This window comes from Lissotriton helveticus, chromosome 5_1 (assembly GCF_964261635.1).
Source record: "Lissotriton helveticus chromosome 5_1, aLisHel1.1, whole genome shotgun sequence".
NCBI lineage: Eukaryota > Metazoa > Chordata > Amphibia > Caudata > Salamandridae > Lissotriton > Lissotriton helveticus.
In genome coordinates this window covers 1,621,620,148-1,621,641,675 of record NC_136065.1, presented here as the reverse complement: position 1 = coordinate 1,621,641,675, position 21,528 = coordinate 1,621,620,148, and the positions used below count along the sequence as shown (strand labels likewise).

At 44.5% G+C, this 21,528-nt stretch overlaps 1 protein-coding gene across 1 annotated transcript in view; it reads left to right on the top strand.

The window, feature by feature from the left end:
- LOC144755654 (purine nucleoside phosphorylase-like) overlaps positions 1–21,528 on the top strand; it is a 141,172-nt gene that overhangs the window by 56,382 nt on the left and 63,262 nt on the right. Inside the window, exons 4-5 of the mRNA XM_078644813.1 lie at positions 5,830–6,005; positions 7,457–7,647. Coding sequence (XP_078500939.1) covers positions 5,830–6,005; positions 7,457–7,647 — 367 coding nt within the window. The remainder of the gene's footprint in view (positions 1–5,829; positions 6,006–7,456; positions 7,648–21,528) is intronic.

Genomic DNA, 21,528 nt, shown 5'->3' with positions numbered 1-21,528 from the left:
CCAGTGGGTTCAGAACATCCTGTTGCCCTGTCAGCCAGTTTTGACCTAAGACTGTACCTGAGATCCCTTCCCTTCCTAGCTGCATTGTGCTGGATATTACATATTAGTTCACAGAACTCCGAATGAGAATTATTTTCTGAAGTGGAAACAGGGGATATAAAGTCATGGTTTACCAGCATCAGAGATACCACCCCCCGACGCTTGTATTTTGTCTAGGGTGATGGATCATTGACATTGTTTTAGAGAAGAGGAGAGCTGAACATGACATAAATTATAATAACATTCACTAATCAGTTTTCAGTCAATATTGAGAAAATGGTATGAGTTAAACAGTTTTATTGCTCAAATCTTTTAGTAAACCATCTTTATTAGACCACTAGTTAATTCTTATTAATCTCAATCATCGACATATGAACAGATGTGAAAAATCTATATTAGCCAATCAGATCATATGATAAATGCATTAAAGCATGTTCCATGAAGGAATTAATCCCTTTTCCAAGCATCGGTTAAAAATGGAGTCAGTCAGAACCCATCACAAGCTCTTGTTCGATAGAGTGAGAAAAGCATGAAGCTTTAGCATTAAAGTCAGCTCATAGATTAATATAATTCAAAGCAGAACTTCGCATAATGAGAGGTTCTAGAAACTCAGCAGATTTCCTCAGAGCAAGTGGCTTTAGGTTTGGTTCTAGGTGAAATGAGGCTGGACAAGTGTCCGGAAAAGAGTGGTAAAGAGTGTCTATGTCTGCTCTATGAATACGCACTATTATAGACGTCACATTCTGAAGCTTTGCAACATGTTGCTTCTTCAGTCTCCAGTCAGCCAATCAGTGTTCAGTTCTTTCATGGGAACAAGATCACTCCTCTTCTTCTCACAAGAGTACAATAGTCCACAGACAAAACTGTTAGATTTGTAGTAAGGTATACAGATTCTAAGTTCATGTGTAAAATGTTCCCATTCAGGTCTACTTACTCATGTTTAAACTACATTTCTAACCTTCTAATATATCAAGTTTCTTAAAAATGGTCTACGTAGAAGTTGAAACACTAAAATGACAAAAAGGAAACATTTAGCTTAACATCCGTTAATATTCTTCATAAATGCTGCATCTTCATATATAAACTCTTCTTTAACCCATCAAAAGACTAATGTCTAAACATTTGTTAACAGTGATCTTTGTGTAAGTAGAACAATTCTGCGGAAATATACGAAAACATTTTATGAAGGTATTATTTAGGATCACTGACACAACATCGACAGACAAAATATCGAGAAGACAAAATATAGAAGTAAAAATATCGACTGCAAAAATATCGACTTCCTATCTTCAAACAGGTAAGTACAAAAATATCGACTCCAAAATATTGAGTGTAAAAAATATAGACTGTCAAAATATCGATTTTTTTAAATGTCTTAAAAGTAAATTAAAAGTAATATAATAATAAATTAAATTAATTTAAACATATTTAAAATACGTAAATAAACATAAAATTGAGAAATAATTAATGTAACTAAAAAAACTATATATATTTTAAATACATAAATACATATATACATATTATTTACAAAACATATACAATATTTTTACCATAGGATAGCGTGGGGTAAAAATTACTATTCCCACTCCAAAGAGTGCAACAGTAGGGAAAGCATTGGATAGCGTAGGGGTAAAAATTACTATTCCAACTCCAGCGAGTGCAACAGTAGGGAAAGCGTTGGATAGCGTAGGGGTAAAAATTACTATTCCCTCTCCAGCGAGTGCAACAGTAGGAAAAGCGTTGGATAGCGTAGGGGTAAAAATTACTATTCCCACTCCAGCGAGTGCAACAGTAGGGAAAGCGTTGGATAGCGTAGGGGTAAAAATTACTATTCCCACTCCAAAGAGTGCAACAGTAGGGAAAGCGTTGGATAGCGTAGGGGTAAAAGTTACTATTCCCACTCCAGCGAGTGCAACAGTAGGGAAAGCGTTGGATACAGTAGGGGTAACAATTACTATTCCAACTCCAGCAAGTGCAACATTAGGGAAAGCGTTGGATAGCGTAGGGGTTTAAATTACTATTCCAACTCCAGCAAGTGCAACAGTAGGGAAAGTGTTGGATAGCGTAGGGGTAAAAATTACTATTCCCACTCCAGAGAGTGCAATAGTAGGGAAAGCGTTGCATACCGTAGGGGTAATAATTACTATTCCCACTCAAGCGAATGCAACAGTAGGGAAAGCGTTGGATAGCGTAAGTGTAATAATTACTATTCCCACTCCAGTGAGTGCAACAGTAGGGAAAGCGTTGGATAGCGTAGGGGAAAAAATTACTATTCCCACTCCAGAGAGTGCAACAGTAGGGAAAGCGTTGGATAGCGTAGGGGTAAAAATTGCTATTCCCACTCCAAAGAGTGCAACAGTAGGGAAAGCGTTGGATAGCGTAGTGGTAAAAATGACTATTCCCACTCCAGCGAGTGCAACAGTAGTGAAAGCATTGGATCCCGTAGGGGTAAAAATTACTATTCCAACTCCAGCAAGTGCAACAGTAGGGAAAGTGTTGGATAGCGTAGGGGTAAAAATTACTATTCCCACTCCAGCGAATGCAACAGTAGGGAAAGCGTTGTATAGCGTAGGGGTAAAAATTACTATTCCCACTCCAAAGAGTGCAACAGTAGGGAAAGCGTTGGATAGCGTAGGGGTAAAAGTTACTATTCCCACTCCAGCGAGTGCAACAGTAGGGAAAGCGTTGGATAGCGTAGTGGTAAAAATTACTATTCCCACTCAAGCGAGTGCAACAGTAGGGAAAGCGTTGGATAGCGTAAGTGTAAAAATTACTATTCCCACTCCAGTGAGTGCAACAGTAGGGAAAGCGTTGGATAGCGTAGGGGTAAAAATGACTATTCCCACTCCAGAGAGTGCAACAGTAGGGAAAGCGTTGGATAGCGTTGGGGTAAAAATTGCTATTCCCACTCCAAAGAGTGCAACAGTAGGGAAAGCGTTGGATAGCGTAGTGGTAAAAAATACTATTCCCACTCCAGCGAGTGCAACAGTAGTGAAAGCATTGGATCCCGTAGGGGTAAAAATTACTATTCCAACTCCAGCAAGTGCAACAGTAGGGAAAGTGTTGGATAGCGTAGGGGTAAAAATTACTATTCCCACTCCAGAGAGTTCAACAGTAGGGAAAGCGTTGGATAGCGAAGGGGTAAATGTTAATGTACCCACTCTAGTGAAAATAAATTAATATAAATCACATAATTATAAATTAAACAATTAATACATTTTAATTACCTCTTAATAATCAATTAATTACCAATTAAAAATTGATTAACAATTTATTTAAAATAAATACCAATTAATTATTTATCATTTTTAATTAATTATATTCAATTACTTCCCACCCTATTCCCCTATAAACCCACAACCCGCTACTAAAAATAAAATAATATTATTCACATAATTATCAATTAATCAAATAATAAAATGTAATTATCAATTAACAATTTATTAATTACCAATTAAAAATTAATTGACAATTTATTTAAACTAAATACCAATCAATTAATTAATTAACATATTTAAATAATTATAATTAAATTACTTCCCACCCTATTCCCCTATAAACCCACAACCCGCTACAGAAAATAAATTACTAAAATTAAAATATTTAACAATTAATCAATTAAAATTAATTACCAATTACATTTTAATTAATTACTAATTAATAATTAATTAACAATTAATTCTAAATAAATAACAATAAATAAAATAAAATATTTAATTAATTATAATTAAATTACTTCCCACCCTATTCCCCTATAAACCCACAACCCGCTACAGATTTATATTACAGAAAAAATAAAAATTAATATTAACTTACCCAAAATTCGATATTATGTCTAGTCGATAATATGTCCATTCTATATTTTTGATTCGATATTATGTCCATTCTATTCGATATTAAAATTTTCTAGTCGCTATTTTGGTAGTCTATATTATGTCTAGTCGATATTATGTCCATTCTATATTTTTTACTCGATATTATGTCTAGTCGAAATTAAAAACTCGATATTTTGACTCTACACCATTATTTATTATGAAAAAAACCATGCAGATGGAGAAGTCAAGAAATACACATTTAATGCGTGTTTTAGCATTTCTATTCAAGATAGCCTTTCAAGCAGCATTACTTTAACCATTTGAGGCATAGTACAAATAAATATGATTGCATTCTACATTTTTATGCATTTTAATGCATTTTTTTTCATTTAGCTTACACGTTAATTCTGCACATTTATTATTTGCTGTATTATTTTCATATTACCACTATCCCAGGTTCACCTTAACAAAAACATGCATCATGGTCTGTTACCTGCCTTTGTGCCGTGGTTGCTCCCAACGTTTGTCAGTGTTCACAAAGCAGAACATAGACAGCTTTTTTTCAGCCAGTAGTTGTTCTTTGTCTGAAGAGACTCTCTGCACCAGTCCATAAATGGATTTGCCAGGAACAAAAGACTGCTGGTTTCCAGTTCCTACCAGGGCAAGACTCTTTAGAAGCCCTGTTGCTGTATAATACCTTCGAAAAGAGGAAGCTGTACTTCCTGTATGAGAAGAAAATGAGTCGCTCAGAAGTCACAAATGTCATGCAGCCGAGCTAAGAAGAACTAACCAAAGAAACGATAGTGGCCTTAGCCAGCATGGCCAGAGATTGGGGACCTGCAGAGAAGCATTACAACACTGCGTGAGTGTTGAGCCTGCATCTTACTGACCCTTATGGTATAATTTATAACCCAATAGGATCTAGTTTCCAGGTCTATAGGGCCTGAAACAGATACACAGGAAACAAAGCACTAGGGCCAACATTGTGTATTGTAAATCATCCACGCCAGGTAGTCCACTTGCGGCCCAACATGATACACCCACCATCAAGACACCCACCTCTCCACCAACAAATCCAGTAGCAATTATCTGAGTACTTTGAACATGATGTAAACATAAAAATAATAAATGTATTCTGTAAATAGTTCTTTATATCTTATTTGTATGATCGTGTGGTATTTAATCGTCTCTTTGTAAAATCAGTGAAATAATACAAATGGAATCGCGACTCTTGAATGAGGTCACAAAGTCCCCTAACTCTCATAAATAACACTTCTTTGATTTAAAAATGCAATAGAACAAATATTGAAAGTAATCTCTGAAAACTCCAAGCTTGACTTGGGCTCCAGGCTTAGATATTTTTGTTTAATCTTGAATTTGAATTCATTTCCCCACTCCCCTGAGAAATGTGAAATTGTCTTTGTTGTTTAGTCTAGAAACTCTGCTGTTAAACGTATTAGCCCGTCACAGCTGACTTTTAAGGGATACCACTTAATTTTTGTAGCGACAGACAAATACCTCACTTTATTATGTTATTTTTCAAAAGATCTTTCTTCCTACAGACAGAAAGGCATAGTTCTCCAGTATGATTGGTTTGGTTGCCACTGCGTCCTGTTCTCCTATGATGTTCTTGACTCATTTGGCCTGGTTATGTTTACTTGCATCTGACCTTTTATCATCACCCCCACACAGTGCAGGACTCTATGATGAAACTGCTTTTCCTTCCACTGTTGGTTCTAGAATCATGATGGCACATTCTCTGATCAACACAGTCATCTTGTAACCCCACTGCAAATGTTGTAACTTCTTCAATTATGTTTAATTCAACCATACACTTCCTCAGTTACGTCTACCCCTGAGGTACAATTTGCATCCTAAGCCCTGTCAAACCACGGACAACACATTTTGTAACCTACTCAGTTATGTTCAAGCTGTTGCTCTTGACGACTCCTAATTGCCTCTCTTCTGCTCTTAGGTGACTTTCCCAGTCAGGGTGTTCCACCTCATAGGTGTGCAGACACTCATTGTGACCAATGCAGCTGGAGGCCTCAACGAGAACTACAGAGTGGGTCATATGATGGTGATCAAGGACCACATCAACCTGCTGGGGTTTGCTGGGCAGAGCCCGCTGATGGGCCCCAACGAAGATCGGTGAGAATACCAACTTTCCTAGCAGGAGGTCTTTACCTGCATCATATTTGCTGTCTATCACTCATTTTCTGAGTCTGTTTTCGTTTTCCCTTTTAATGTCCATCCTCTCTTAGTGCTACTTTCCTCCCACCCTTTCTCTTTACCTCTGTCCAAACTACCTCCTTCTACTGGCCCTTCTCTACCACCTTCTCACTTCCATTATCCTTTCCTTCTTTCCCCTTCCCCTCACCATCTACTCCACTTACCCCCTGAACTCCAACTCCCCTCTGCTTCTCTCAAAGCCCATGTCACCTATCCAACCATTTCCTCTTCCTACTTTCACCAGCTCTACTTGTCTGATTCTCCACTTCACCTCAGATAGCCTTTCTTCTTCCTTACCCTTGGCATTTTGCTCCTCCTGTCTCTTCACCTGTGCCTTTCCACTGTCATCTCGCTCTTTCTAAAATTTCCTGAGATCCCCTCCTATATGTTGCTTTTCTGCACCTCTTCTTGCCTTTACTCTTCCCCACAAAACCTCATGACACAGGCATCTATCTTCCACTGTATCGCCTCCATTGCCTTGACGACCTCCCCCTTTCAGCTTTCCGCGGCCTATCCCTCCTCTGCTTCATTGACCCTTTCCTGACCCCACTGACTGCCACCCAACTTACTTAACCGCATTCCCCCACTGACACCCTATACTTTCACTTGGGCCCATTCCCGCCTGCTCTTTCGCCCCCCCCTCCCCATTCTGTCTGAGTGTCCCTCTTGACTCCGCTCTCCGATCCCTCTTTGGCCCCTTTACATACTCCCCCTTTGGCTCCCATCTCCACTTCCCTTTTGTCTCTCCCCATTCCATCTGTGGCTTCTAGCTACATCTCTGTTCGACTTTTCCTGCTACTTTGGCATCTTTCTTCACTCCTTCGTCCCCAACCACTCCTTCTTTGACACCCATATCTTCTGTGACCCCCTTCTTTACTACCATACTTCTTCTTTGGTACACCCGCCCCTTCTTTGGCTCCTTCACTGATTCATCCACTTCTACTTTTATTGGTCCCATTTCCCATTCCTTGTTTGGCCCATCTCGGTCTTTGGTCCCAGCTGTTCCTGCTTCTGTGGCCCCACCTTTGACTACCACTTTCTTTTCTATTCCTTCTTTGGCTCCTTCTTTTGCGTCCCTTTTTTGGGCCCCACCCTCTTTGATCCTTCTTTGGTCCTCCCTCACCTCTCCACTCTTCATGCCTTCTTCTCTGCAACCTTCCCTTATTTTCCTCGACGTGTTCCTTTGCTCTTGCACGCCCTTAAACCTCACTTCATACACTAACCTCTGTATACTTCTTCTACCCTGCCTTCCTCCTAGTCCTCACTCCTATCCCCTCCATTTCCGAACATGTTGTTTTGTCTTCTTCCCCTTGCCCTTTCAGTCAGTTTATTATGCTCAGGTAATAATCACCAGATGTTTATGAATGTAGGTTTGGCCCTCGGTTTCTCCCGATGTCAGATGCCTATGACCGCGACCTGAGAAAAGTGGCCATGGCCATATGCAGAGACCTGGGATACTCTGCTGAACTGCATGAAGGTGTATACTGTAGTGTTGGTGGGCCCTGCTTTGAGACCATCGCGGAGAGCCGTTTATTGAACCGCCTTGGTGCTGATGCTGTGGGTATGTATGCTTTTGCTTCACCAGACAGAATCCTACCCATAGTCGTATGTTTACGATGCTTCTCTGCGTTAAAGGTGATGAGATACATTGGGTTTATCACCCTTCCAGTATGAACACAAAATTTAAGATCATTTACTGCATTATGCATTAGTTGCTAATATGAAAGGCAAACATATTTAGTGTGGCATTACAGAGCACTCTGTCTGCCTGTCATGCCTTTTGGGCAGGAGCAGCGCCTTGAAGAAACTTCCTCCTTTGAAGTGAGTGCAGTGCCTCAGGCAGTTTGTGTGCACACTTTCAACATAAAAGGACATGTCCTGAGCAGTGCAGCAGCAGTGGGCCTCTGTGTGTAGAGTTCAGAGGCATCTGATGCAGATGACGTTGGGAGGTAATAGGATAATCCAAACATACATTTAGGATTCATGAATGCCTGTGTAAATCTGAACTTTCAGTAAGGATGAACACATGTTGGCTAAGGTCTAAATTTGCAATGAAAATTTCTGAATATTTGGTCACATGCACTGATTCTTATCAAGGTAAAGAACCATAGAGCCAGAACATGTCCTCTAGTCCTCAAAGGTGACAACGTCAAGTCTACCCGTAAAGCACAGCACTGACTTTGAGTCAAAGTCAGAATCAAATTCAAGATTCTCTGCACTATTCATAAATCTCACTGTACAGAGTCTTACAACATCTCTAGAATGTACCCCCACATCGAATTCCTGCCCGGAACCTCAGTGTATCTTCAGCCGACTTGTCCCATCAATGTTCATTCAGGAGGATGAAACGCAGAGGCACTTCTCTGGTAGTGCTCGGTCCTATACTTTGAAATGCCCTCAACTTTACCTTAAGGTCTGAGCACAATCAGGAGCAGTTCAGGAACCTCCTGAAAATAGAAATATTTAGAATACTTTTGTTACTGAGCTTTGGACATATCAGGGGCCACAGTCACAGAATATCAGCCATGGACATCTGCATTATCTAATCTGACTCTACTCTCCCCTTCACACTCTATGTTGCCATTTTTTGCATAGTATTCTGAAATAATTAAATGGTAACATGCATTGTCCATTAAAATCTATAAATCAATATATAACCAAACGGTAGTGAAAATGTATTTGTGTATGTAATGAGAATAAGGTAGTGATGGTTTGGATTTTAACGTGCTCTAATTAGTGATGAGTAATGAGACAAATTTGAGCAGGTACTAGATCCATTGATGACTGATAGTGCCAATGTGACCATGCGGCTGAGACTTCTAAGTACCTATCTGTGCCAGGGTTCAAGATGTTGGAGTAGAAATCTATTTAACCTTCACAGGCCCATCACTATTTAAATCTGTTGCCACCAACTGGTACTGTCGAGACTAGACATCTAAAATGCCTCCCTCACAGGCGCTGCCAAATCCCACCTTGCGTCCATCAGAACCACTCTCAATGCAGCAGCCAGAATGGTCACACTAATCAAAAAATTCGACCACATCTCCCCAGCCCTGAAAGGTCTGAGATGGCTCTCGACAGAAGCGCGCTGTAGCTTCAAAACAGCCTGTCTTACCCACAAAAGCCCTACACACCGGAAAACCAACATACCTCGTCTCAAAGCTCAAAAGGGCAGGACAAACAAAAAACCTCAGAACCCTCATAAATATTGAACTCCATACCGATACATATTAGGACAAACCCCTCTTTCCCTTGCTTCAAGAGGCAGTTAAATTATCTCCTAATTAATCGGCATCTCAACTAACGAATCACCCACCACCCAATGGGGCATATTACCAACAACTAGCGATAATTATCGCTATGTTGGCTTAGCGGCAATATTTTTATCGCCGAGCTGCGGCGATTTTTATCGCTTAGGAACCTTGCTATTATCAAGGTTTATCTCCTAAGCGATAAAAATCGGCCGAAATGCATGAATATCGCTGAAAAGTCAGCGATATTCATGCATTACCGAGCTAATGCTCTTAGCCATGTTATCCACCTACCATTGGATAACATGGCTAAGAACTGCTCAGGGGCAGGTGTTAGCTTGGTAGTAGGAGATAGCGATGTTAGCGACTGTATCCAGTCGCTAACATCTGGGCACGCCCACTTTGCATGTCATTAGTGATAAATTTCACTGACATGCAAAGCGGGGCCCAAGATGGTCGCTATCTCCTACTAGCTGTCGCTAACTGGTGTTAGCGACAGCTAGGTAATAGGGAGATAATTTTATCTCCGCTTTCTTGGCTTTTAAAGCCAAAAAAGCTGAGATAAACCCCCTTGATAATATTCCCCAATGAGACTACGTCTCCACCTTCATCGCTTCTTGAAAATCCCGCCATAACTTCCCCTAACCTATACTGAACCACAGAGGTGACTTGGTCTGACCTACTTGAGCTGTTTATCTAGTTACTTTGTTGTTTTAACATTCACTGAGTTGCCATACCTTGTTATCATGTTGTAATAATGTGCTGCTGTAAAGCGCTCTGATACCCTCGGGTCCTGCCAGCGCTATATAAAACTCCTAAATAAATAAACTAGGAAAGCTAAATGCCAAAACTAGGCACTTTACACTTTTACAATATGAGTATTTAAATCAACAAACAGACAAGCAATCTTGGACAACCCCTAGCTATATGCATGCCATTGTGCAATTCTTGATCCACTAATATCAGTTTTCGTACCTCCCTTAGTCATTATTTGCTGCTTTGAACTAGCTTGCCTACTACCTACTAGGCCCATTCCATTGGTACGACCTAGTATATGTCACTTGGGCTTTGACTGCTGGACTGAGACATGAGAAAGTAACTGGATAACAGCCTGTCACTGTATGCATTTATAAGGTATGGAGCCCTAGATCTTAGATACTTAGGGGCAGATTTATGAAGGCCTTGCGCCGCCGGTGCGTCACTTTTTCCCATGTTAAAAATTATGCACCGACGACGCAAGGCCTTCATAAATCTGCCCCTTAGTTTAAAATATTCTTGTCCTTTGTGTTGTCCTAGCTAACTACACCCAGACATTGGCGTATTTCAGTACGACAAATCTGTTATATTGACTTCATATGTAAACAACTCCACTTAGGCCTATGTACCTTCTTAAATGCCCCGGTCAACATTTCGGATCAAAACGTTATGGTGCTAAGAATGCTAAATAAAATGAGCACAATGAAACATGCATTCTACATTACATGAATGAGTGATGGTGTAAATCTGAACATATACTAAGAATTACTAAGTTATAGGGCAGATGTAAACACAAGATCGATGAGTAATGGTGTATATCTGAACATGCATTAAGGATTAGTGATTGATGGCGTTACTCCGAGCATGCATGCATAATCGTGGTAATCCTTGACAGGTTATGGACATTCTTAGCATCATGGTTTCCAAACCCGTGTAGTGCTTGCAATGGCATTAAATTAACTTGTGATGTATTTTGAGCTATCTTGGCCTGATGTTGCCCATCGCTGAGGTAATTCTGGCAATGGCATACAATTGGTAATTTGTAATTTATATAACATTATTACAAACATTGTCGTAATAACCTTAACCTGTGATATTGGTATAACCCATTTTCATGTTTTTTTGCGCGCTTTCACAAATTCATCCATTTATGCACCTATTCATCAGCTACACTCATTCAGCCCTTACTCCATAAACTCATTAATTCCTCCCTGCGCTAATTCTATTTCCATGTAATCAGTTACTCATTGATTGAGTTGTGCACGTAGTCATACCCTCAGTCATACATTCATACCTTTACTCATTCACACCTATATAACTCTTCTTTTTCACCCTCTTGTCGCCCTCTCCTGGGCCACTCCTGATCGAGTTCCAAACATTCTAGTTTGGAAAAATGAGATTTTTGTTGGCAGACAAATATAAACTTTATCTACCTGATGAACAAATTAGCAGCAGTTTCTATAAAGTTTCTCCCACAACTCTTCTCATTTAGAGTTGACGTTTGGTAGTCACTGAGCACACAGTTAACCCTGCAAGTGGATGACAGAGAAGGGGCTGCAGCACCTACCGGATTTTAGACCATGGGCCATAGTACGAAAGTGCCACGGGGGCGCCATGGGCATTAGCACTCACTTTGCCGCCCTCGGGGCACTTTGGTAATGCAGAAGACCTTTTGTAATATAGGTTGCGCTAGTGCATATATGCCTCCAGTACTATCGCCAGAGGGCCTTCCCTAATTTGCATGGCCCCATGCAAGTGAGGAAATGGGCAAAAGCTGTCAGTGCGCCCCCTACTGGCAGCCGTCTGGAGGGGGGAAAAGGGGCGTTCCATGGATCCCTCCGGACATCCCCTTGCAGGCAGGTGCAGTCACTCACTGCACCTGCCTGCAAGGGGATTTCTCATCCCTCTTAAAAGTGCAGTGTACAGTGTAACACGGAGCAGCTGCTTCAAAGTCACTCTGATTGTCAATTGATTGGGCGGCCCCCAGGGCAGCACGTGTTCGCAGCAGGCCTGGGGGCAGCGCATTCAATATAACTAGGCGCACTTTCGCTGTTTGCGACGGGCGCACCTGTTTTAAGGTGCACTGTGGTGCAAACAGGGAAAGTGCGCCCTATCCATAATTCGCAAATGTGCAAAGCATTTTTGTGGTCACAAACACTCCAATTTGTGAGTGCAAAAACTTTTTTGCAGTGTACTAAACCAACATAAAGAATTTGTAAATGTTTTTCCAATTCTTAAAAATGTGTTTACAAATGTAAATGGATTCGCTGTTTTCAATGGGCGTGTTGTAGGAGCCCCTTTCAAATAGCAATTCCTATCCATTTGTATCAATGATTTTGGACCCCAATAGCAGACGTAAACCAATGAAAAGTTACCAGCCCCCAACCTGGGGTGGTAACCCATTCAGAAAAGGTATTTATACATAAAGCATTTCAGAAAATTATGTACTGGTCACAAAAAATACTGGTTACCAATTGTTACTAGTATTTTGCAACAAGATATTTGTACATCTGGCCCTTTATATCTTACTCTGGTTTTAGTATCAATGGGGCTATGTGGTGTAGCCTGAAAAGATGGTGCTTGGTTTATATGTATTAACAAGCACTTACAATGCAATCAGTCTCGCATTACTGAAAGTTAGAGCTATTGGTGTTGCAAATGACAATGTTTCTTAGTTATGTTTTTTTGTGAAAAAAATATCTCAGCAGTAGCATAAGCAATACAAGAAAATCCACAGAGCAAGGAAAGGGCTGCATTACCAAAGGCTATTTACTAGGTGTCCATCTGGAGTTCTAAAGGGACCTCTATTAGACACATAAGGCACTGCACCTTTAATGCAGCCTACTAAAGGATTTTGTTCCTGCACTGTTTTCTATTGAATGCAGTATCAGAGGCGCAATGCTTTAATGTCTCTGTTAAACAGCAGCTCCAGGCACATTATTGAAGCCACGCATATTACCTCCCTGTTTATGATCAAAATCATAAACAGCACCGAAGGCGCGCCAAAGGCAAGCCCGTCTGCGCCCGTCCGCGCCCGTCCGCGCCGGATCCGCGTCTAGCGCCACGACTCCTGGTCCACAGCCTTCTGGAGCTCCGCCAAGACGGGCATTTAGTCGAGATCAACTGTTGAAGTTAAATCCGGGTTGGGATAAAGTGGGCTGCACTACTCTTAGGCCAGACATGGAAGGCCAGACAAGCCCACGTCGGTGTACATCATGTCTCCTTCCTCTCCCGGTGTTCATATGGGATCGGGTCCGGTCACCACTCAAGACCTTTACTGTGAAAGAGGTGCGGGGGGAGCATAATACGAGCTGCCTCCTGATCAACGCAAGATCCCTGGTAAAACACAGTGTGGAGTGTGCAGAGTTGATACAGGATAGGAATGTAAAGATTGCCTTTATCACAGAGACTTGGACCGATGCAGCTTCAGGGCCAGGTTTAATAAAAGCTACCCCACCCAACTATCTGAACTTTGTCTCAGATAGGCTAGGGAAAAGGGGAGGGGGCCTGGCTATCATCTATCAGGCCTCCATCCAAGGGTCCTTTCAGCCTAAGGCTTATAAAACATGCGAAGCCTTGGGGTTTAAGCTCTTGCTATCTAGCCATCCGTCCCTCAAAGGCTGTCTTCTCTATAGACCCCTGGGGCCAAAGGCCCAGTTTCTTGAAGAGATTAGCGATATCCAGAGGAAGCTTTGTGCGCTAACTCTTTCACGGCCCTGGGTGATTTCAATTTTCATCTAGAGGGAACCTCTGATCTGGATACGCTCACACTTTCTGACGCAATGCACGGGGCAGGACTTTCTCAGAGGGTCAAAGGAGCGACGCACCTGACTGGGCACACGCTATATGGGATCTTTACAACTAACTCGGATCTAAATTTTGTAAAGTCCGAACCCATGGCCTGGTCAGACCACGCCTTTGTGTTGTTTAACATCTCTAGCCCCCCAGTGCGTAAGTCAACGCAGGGTAGGAATACCGTTATGACTTGTAGGCCCTGGAAAAAACTTGATGGCAAGGCTCTTGAGGAGCTTTTGGTGTCTTCCAGGACAGTGCTGCCAATTGATGTGAACAGAGCAGCTGTTAGGTACACAGAATGGATCGATCAGGCCTGTTGTACCTTAGCCCCGCCGAAAGTGTGTCGCCCGATGAGAGCGGCCCCGTCAGCCCCATGGCTTACGGATGAACTTAGAGATGCCAAAATTGTCTGCAAGAAATTGGAACGCATTTGGCGCTCCAATTACAATGATATAGACATGGTCAAACTGAAAGCTTCCCAAAGGGTGTACAAAGATCTCATAAGGCAGGCTAAGAGTGCTTATTTCATTGATTGGATTGAGAAGGCAAAGAATTCATCTAGGGAGCTCTTTGACACAGTTGCGGGCCTGGGTACTCCTAAGCCAGTGATCGTTCCTCCAAGTCTGGAGCTATGTGAGTCTCTAGCGGAGTTCTTTCTCAACAAGGTGCAAGCTATCTTCACCTCTCTTGAGCCTCAGGTAACCGCAAGCCTACTTGATGGCTCACACAGGATCCTAGCGAGTATCCCGCAGGAAAATAAATTTGTGGCGTTTGAGCCAGTTTGCTCGGCAGACATTCTCAGCCTGATGTACTCAACCAAATCAGGTTCCCCCCTTGACCCCTGCCCAGCATCAGTAGCTAAGCTGGCAGCCCTTCCAATCGCTGACTCCCTAGCTACTCTGTTTAACCAGATGTTCAACGTGGGTGACTTTCCCACATGTTGGAAACGGGCCTCCATTTTTCCCCTGCTCAAGAAGCCCTCATTGGATATCACTGATCCAAATAGTTACAGGCCCATTGCTAGGCTGCCGCTCCCTGCTAAACTAGTTGAAAAAGCCATGAACCTCCAGCTGTGTGCCTTTCTGCGTTCATCACAGGGCGTGGACTCTGCTCAGCATGGGTTCAGGGAAGGCCACAGTACTGAGACCGCCCTGATTAAATCCACGGAGGAGGTCAGGAAGGCTCTGGATGCAGGAGGCCAAGCGGTGCTGGTCCTCCTCGATTTATCTGCAGCCTTCGATACGGTCCATCACAACGTGTTGGTGGACCCTTTAGAGGACTGTAGGATTCAGGGGAGAGCACTGAATATCCTAAAAAGCCTTTCTGAGAAACAGGGTTCAGGTGGTGGCAATGGGAGATTTCGAGTCTAAACCTTTTGAACTCCCAATAGGGGTCCCTCAGGGATCCTCCCTAAGCCCCACACTATTTAACCTTTATGTCTCCTCTCTGGCCCCGGTGATCCGATCCTACGGGTTCGAGTTAACATCGTATGCGGATGATACACAGATTGTGGTATCATTGCATCCGGGGAATAATCCAGGCGTGGCCGCCAGGTTTCAGGATTGCATGAAGGTAGTCAGCATCTGGATGGAGAAAAGCTGTTTAAAGCTGAACTCCTCTAAAACGGAGGTGCTACTTTTTGGGTCTAACTCCAACCTTTGGGGTCCGGAGTGGTGGCTGGAAGACATGGGATCCCCTCCTTCCCCAGCTACGAAGGTGAAGAACTTAGGAGTGATTATAGACAACCAACTCTCCTACAAACCCCAAGTAAAGGCGCTTTCCTCATCCATTCACTGGACCTTGAAAATTATCAGGAAGATCCTCCCTTTTCTACCAGCTGGGAGTAGAAAGACGGTGGTGTCAGCCCTTGTGCTTTCCCGCCTTGATTATTGTAACAGCCTGCTTCTGGAGGCTCAACAAGGGCTGCTTAATAAGCTGCAGGTTTTACAAAACGCAGCTGCGCGTCTTATCGTCGGCCTGCTGAAGTTTGCATCCGTCTCCAGGGAGTTGGATAAACTGCACTGGCTCCCTGTGCAGAAACGGATCAGGTTCAAGTCCCTCTGCATTGTATACAAAGCAGTCCATGGAATAGGCCCAAAGTTTCTCCAGCAGCTGTTCCAATGGCACACGCCAGAAAGACAACTAAGGTCGGCTAACCTGGGACTGATCAAGACTGCTCGTATCAGGAAGGTGCGCTGGGGGGGGCGAAGCTTTGCCAGAGGGGCAGCGGTGGCCTGGAATGCCCTTCCTTTGGCCTTAAAGCAAAGTGCTAACCTTTTGACCTTCCGAAAGAAACTGAAAACTTGGCTTTTTTCGACCTTGATCAGCAGCCAGAAACTTAGGGAGCTACCATCTTAGCGCCAGGACACCGGCTGGTATTAGTGCGCTCTACAAATGGTATAAATAAATGAATAAATAAATGTAGCGCTGAAGCAACAGGTAAAAGATAAAGCGCAGTGCTCTTGAAACAAGCGGCACGCTGACAGTCAAAGTATGTTGAAAGTCATTAAAAAGATGAAGTTGGGTGGGTCACCCCTTTGCGGAATAAAAGGAAGGCGCTGTCACCATACATGAACATACAGTTCCGAAACAACACATGAATAATGGAAGCAGAAGAGACTGTACTTGAGCGGTACTCTTGTTCAAAAAACCGTCGTGACATCGCTGCTTGAATCATTTAAGAAGCAGCAAAGTAGAGCAACACTGCATCGAACGAATGTGATGGCAGCACGCGGGGGCTACGTCCTCTATCGAGTACAGCAGGCCTTGCAGACATCGCATGTGCGCTGCTTAGGCTTGACCTTAAAATAGAATAATCGGCATTCCTAATCCTTTGCACAAGAGAGAGCAACACATATACATTTTAAGCATTGTATTTTTTGGACTGTCTTGTCTGTTCCAAGCATTAATTTATTGTGCAATTTGGGCTTTTGAGATGTAAGCAAAGTAACAACATAGTTGTAATTGTAAAATTCATCTGATACAATAAGTATTTTGTTAGCCAGAAATACTGAGCGCAGTGTACTAAATTAGCTCCTGAAAAATAATGCATCAACCATTGTATCTTTGGGGATAATCTGGAGAGAAAATGGATACCAGCCAGTGACTGAATTGCAGAGTATGACTACTAAACTTGGGACCAAATACCCTCTTGCCTGCTTAACTGTTTAACCAAACTGTGAAATCATAGGCAACTCACTTGGCTTAACAGAGTATTTTGTACGACTATCAAATATAGGAGTTTAGAAGTAATCCAGTCTGAGTTTGAATCATATGCAACATTGTCTATGATGCCGTTCTCGTTCTTCCACCACAAAAAAGTCTGCATGGAGATACAATGCTGATACTTAGCTACAACAAAAGTGCTACATCTTATGAATCTGCCAGTGGCTTAATGCAAAATGATGAGGCCCCCCTTTAGAATGTAATAAGGCACCCTGGCGCTTAAAAGATGGGACAGATTCATTGGTCTTGGGCGTAGTGTGGATCCCCTAAATGGTTGGGACCCTCCTACACTACAGGGGCCTGCTTGGTAAAGCAGAGTGGCTTTCCTGAACATTCAAGTATTTCTTATTCAATGCCATTTTAAGAATTCTGCAAAGCATGCAATGACATGGCCTAAAGGATGAGGTGCCACACTCCAAAACAAGAAGCTCTGCACCCCCCACAATGTGAGGGCCTCTGTTACGCCCCTGTCATCAGCATGGTTGACTTCGTAATTATGGTTCAGATGTACTTTCTGCTTAAAGAGCATTTTCTGGTATCATGTGAAGAATAGGCACACATTTCAGCATTCACGTGGCTCATCCAGTGAAATGTCAGCATGTCTAGCATGGGTAAAAAGTTCATAGAAGGTGAAAATAAGTGTTGTCCATTTGGCTCTAAAAGCAACTTTTAAGCTCTGTTAAGAAAAAGAAACATTGACACGTATTACAGAAAACCTGGCATGAAAGAAGTGAGAGTGAAAAGGGGGGGCCCTCGGCCCCCCCGCACGCATGGCGGCGCGGCGACCGCCTCACCCCCTCTCCCCTCGGGTCCTTCGACGGTGGGGGCGTGCCCTGGGGGCGCGGCCCACCGCCGATTGGCCGGCGCCCCTTCTGACCCGGAATCAATGGACTGGTTCCGGGTCGGGGGGGGCGGGCGTGAGGAGGGGCCACCCGGCCCCTCGGGAATAAGAGGTAGGGGGCGCCCAGGAGACTCCCTTGTCCCTGGACGCTCCCTCACGGAACGTTGTGCCCCGCGTTCGGGGCTTCTTTGTTTGCTAACTTTCCCGCTTTTATATTTCAGGTTGAGCCAGCTTTCGTGGGGATCGACATCGCTCTGGGATCGACTTGGGACGCGAGGCAGCCGTGTTGGAGACTTTCCCCTGTTGTTTTCTTGCAGGGTTACAGGATTTCCAGGACGTGGGTCTCGCGCCGGGGGACGGAGGCTGAAGCCGCTTGCCGATCGTCGGCGCCGGGGGACGGAGGCCGAAGCCGCTTGCTGATCGTCGGTTTCCGCTTTGGCGCCCGCGTCGCCAGTATTTCAGAGAGCGGGGAACAAGTGAGTGTTAGGAGAGCGGAGCGTGAACGAGGGTGAGGCTCGGTCAGGTACCGGGTGCGGGCGGTTTGGGTAACGCGGGCTAAGGGGCTCGAGAACAGCTGCCAGCAGAGTGAGTGGCTCACTGTGTATGTGCAGGGGCTTTGAGTGAGTTTTAAGGCTTTCTGAAACAAAGGTCGGCTACATCAGCCTGTGTTGGGGTGTATAATTCGGGTGCATTTCGGAATTTAGCGATCTAGACGCTCTACCCCGCCGCATGTGATCTTTACACGGGTGCACGCTTGATTCTTTATTCTCTACCCTAGACTCGGCAAGTTGTGGTTGGGCCGGTCTTTTACTCGAACAGCAGGTAACGAGGCAGGGCCAACACGTGGAGAGGAGACCAGTGGAGGAACTGCGCAGTGGTTTAAGAAAAAGCGAAAGCTTTCTATTTATCATATGATTTAATGCTTGTTGGATGGTAGCTGTGGGTTACAAAGGGTGCATTGAATGTTGTAATTTGTGGGTTAGGTTTGGTGCACATTGTTGAGGGGAGGCCCACATCGGGATGTTTCACTACTGAAAGGTATTAACTACTACATGTGTTGCTTTCAAGAGACAAACAAGGTGGCATTTTATTGAAAGTTTTCACTGTTGAAGTTTGGTGTTCTAAAACGTTTTTCTTGCTTTATTACACGGGATTAATACCTGTTTTCAATTCCAGGCAACCTTAACTACATTATTGGCACGTTTCACTCGCAGACAGGGCACACGACGTGGCGAAGGCTGTGATCGCAGATCATCACCGCCGGCGAATACACGGGACTGGTCGGTAAGAGGGGTACGGGGGGCTAGCATTCATTGCTCCAGGTGGCCGCCGGGTGGGTCTACATTAGGTTTACTCACCCCCTTACATAAGCGGACAAGCCGCTAGTGTTGCGGTCGCCGTTGCATGGTGCTGAAAGCCCCCTGGTGACCCTCCATCTGAAAGGTACACACAGTTGACCTGTTGGGAATTAAGTAGGCAGCGGGTGTTTTTTTGTTGGTAAGGTTAAGCATCATGCCAGGTCCAAGGGGTGGAAAAAGGGGGTCCAACATGGAGGCTATGATGCGGGCTATGATGCGGGAGATGAGCGACATTAAACAACAGCTAGGACAAATTAAGGAGCGGGAAGCCCGGTTGGAGGATAGAGATGGCGAGGCACCAGGCCCGTCCGGGAGACCGGTCCGCAAGAGGGTGGCACCAGTGCCAAGAGGTGAATTTGTCACCCCACAAGGGAAACCTAGGTCTAAAAGACCCAAGGAGGCGGTACCTACCCCAGTCACAGGGGATGCGTTACCCGCCGCACCGCCCGCGGTGGTCCCACCCCCGCAGGTGCCTACACCCATTGCCCCTGTGGTGCCGGTGCCGACAGGTCAACCAGTAGACGCTGGGGCTGCTTCCGCACCGGTGCCCGCAATCCCGGGGACAGGCGGGCCACATCCGATACCCGCTCTGCCAGCGGTGCCAGGACCAATGGGCATAACCCCAGTGGTACCTGTTGTCCCGGGGGGTAACGTAGAGTCAATGCCACCCGAATTCTTATCTCACTTGACAGCCATGATGCCATGGCTCCAAAAAGGAGGAGCCTTCCCGAATTCAGCAGACTATGCGGCAGAGGCGGCAAGGTTCATGGAAAAAATCAGATCGGCACCGATCGCCGACAGTGTTGCATTGCCAATTTCTTCTCCCCTTGCAGGTTCAAGTGTTCCCCAGCTGGACGGAGTACAAGGGCAGCCGCCCCCGGTGCCCGCACTTGGTAAGGAAGTGGCATTGCCGCTCTTGGGGGACGGCGTAGTACCTTCCAGGAGCGAAAATCTAGCTCAACATGTGTCTTTAGCTGTCAAAGAAATGATTTGGGCTGATAAATACGTGTACATTTATTCTTTATTATTGGATAATAGGGAAATGGAGCAAGCAAAAGCACTGAAAGAGTGGATGCTCCCGAGTGAATGGAGGGCACAGTGTACTAGATTCAGGGTCGAAGAAAATCTCAATAATTGGATGCAAGCATGGGCCGTTTTCACTGCAGTTAAGGCTGAGCGTCCTCCAGATCTGCAGGCTGCATTGGCCTGCTATTCGAGCAGGATTGTGGGGTGGAGTCAACAGTATTCTGGGGAAGCATGGAAGGGTTATGATGTGAATTTTAGGAAGGCGTTGGAATTCAATAGAGCATTACCATGGGACACGGTAGACTCCATGGCCTGGCATAAACAGTTCTCTGACACTGCACCTCCCCCTCAGTTCGGTGCGGGCAGGGTGTTCACTAGACCACAGCAGCCCTTTCGGCCCCCCCAAACGAGTGAAGTGCCTGGGAAATTTAGGGCAGGTGGGCCAGAAAAGAAAGGGGTGTGCTGGGATTTTAATAAGCGTACCTGCACAAGGGCCGCGTGTAAGTTTAGGCATGCATGTGCCTCCTGTGGGCACCCCTCTCACCCAGAATCTACCTGTAGGTCCAAGCAAGGTAACACGGGACAGAGGGGCAGGGGAAGGCCACTATAAGTCAGACACGGCACGCCCCCCCACTCCAGTGGATGTGGTGGCAATGATTCCATTCTTGAACAGATACCCTGACCACAAAGCGGCCACCCTACTTCAGGAAGGTTTTTCCAAAGGTTTTAGGATCCCGGCCGGGGGATACACAGGCAGTGCGCACTGTAGGAATCAATTATCAGTCACACACAATCCAGCTGTGGTGGCCGCCAAAATTGACAAGGAGCTTTCCTTAGGCAGGATATCTGGCCCTTTTTCTACAGTGCCAGTACACAATTTTGTGTGTTCCCCACTGGGAGTTGTCCCCAAGAAAGAGACGGGGCAATTCAGATTGATTCATAACCTATCAGCGCCAAAGGGGGCCTCCCTGAATGATGCCATTGACGAAGGTATCTGTAGTGTTAAGTACGCCTCTTTTGATCAGGCTGTGACCTTATTACAGGCCACTGGGCCCGGGGCGCTGATGGCGAAATCAGACATAGAGTCCGCCTTCCGCCTCCTCCCAGTCCACCCGGCAGACCAACATCTTTTAGGTTTCACCTTTAGGGATAGGTTTTACATGGACAAATGCATGCCTATGGGTTGTTCT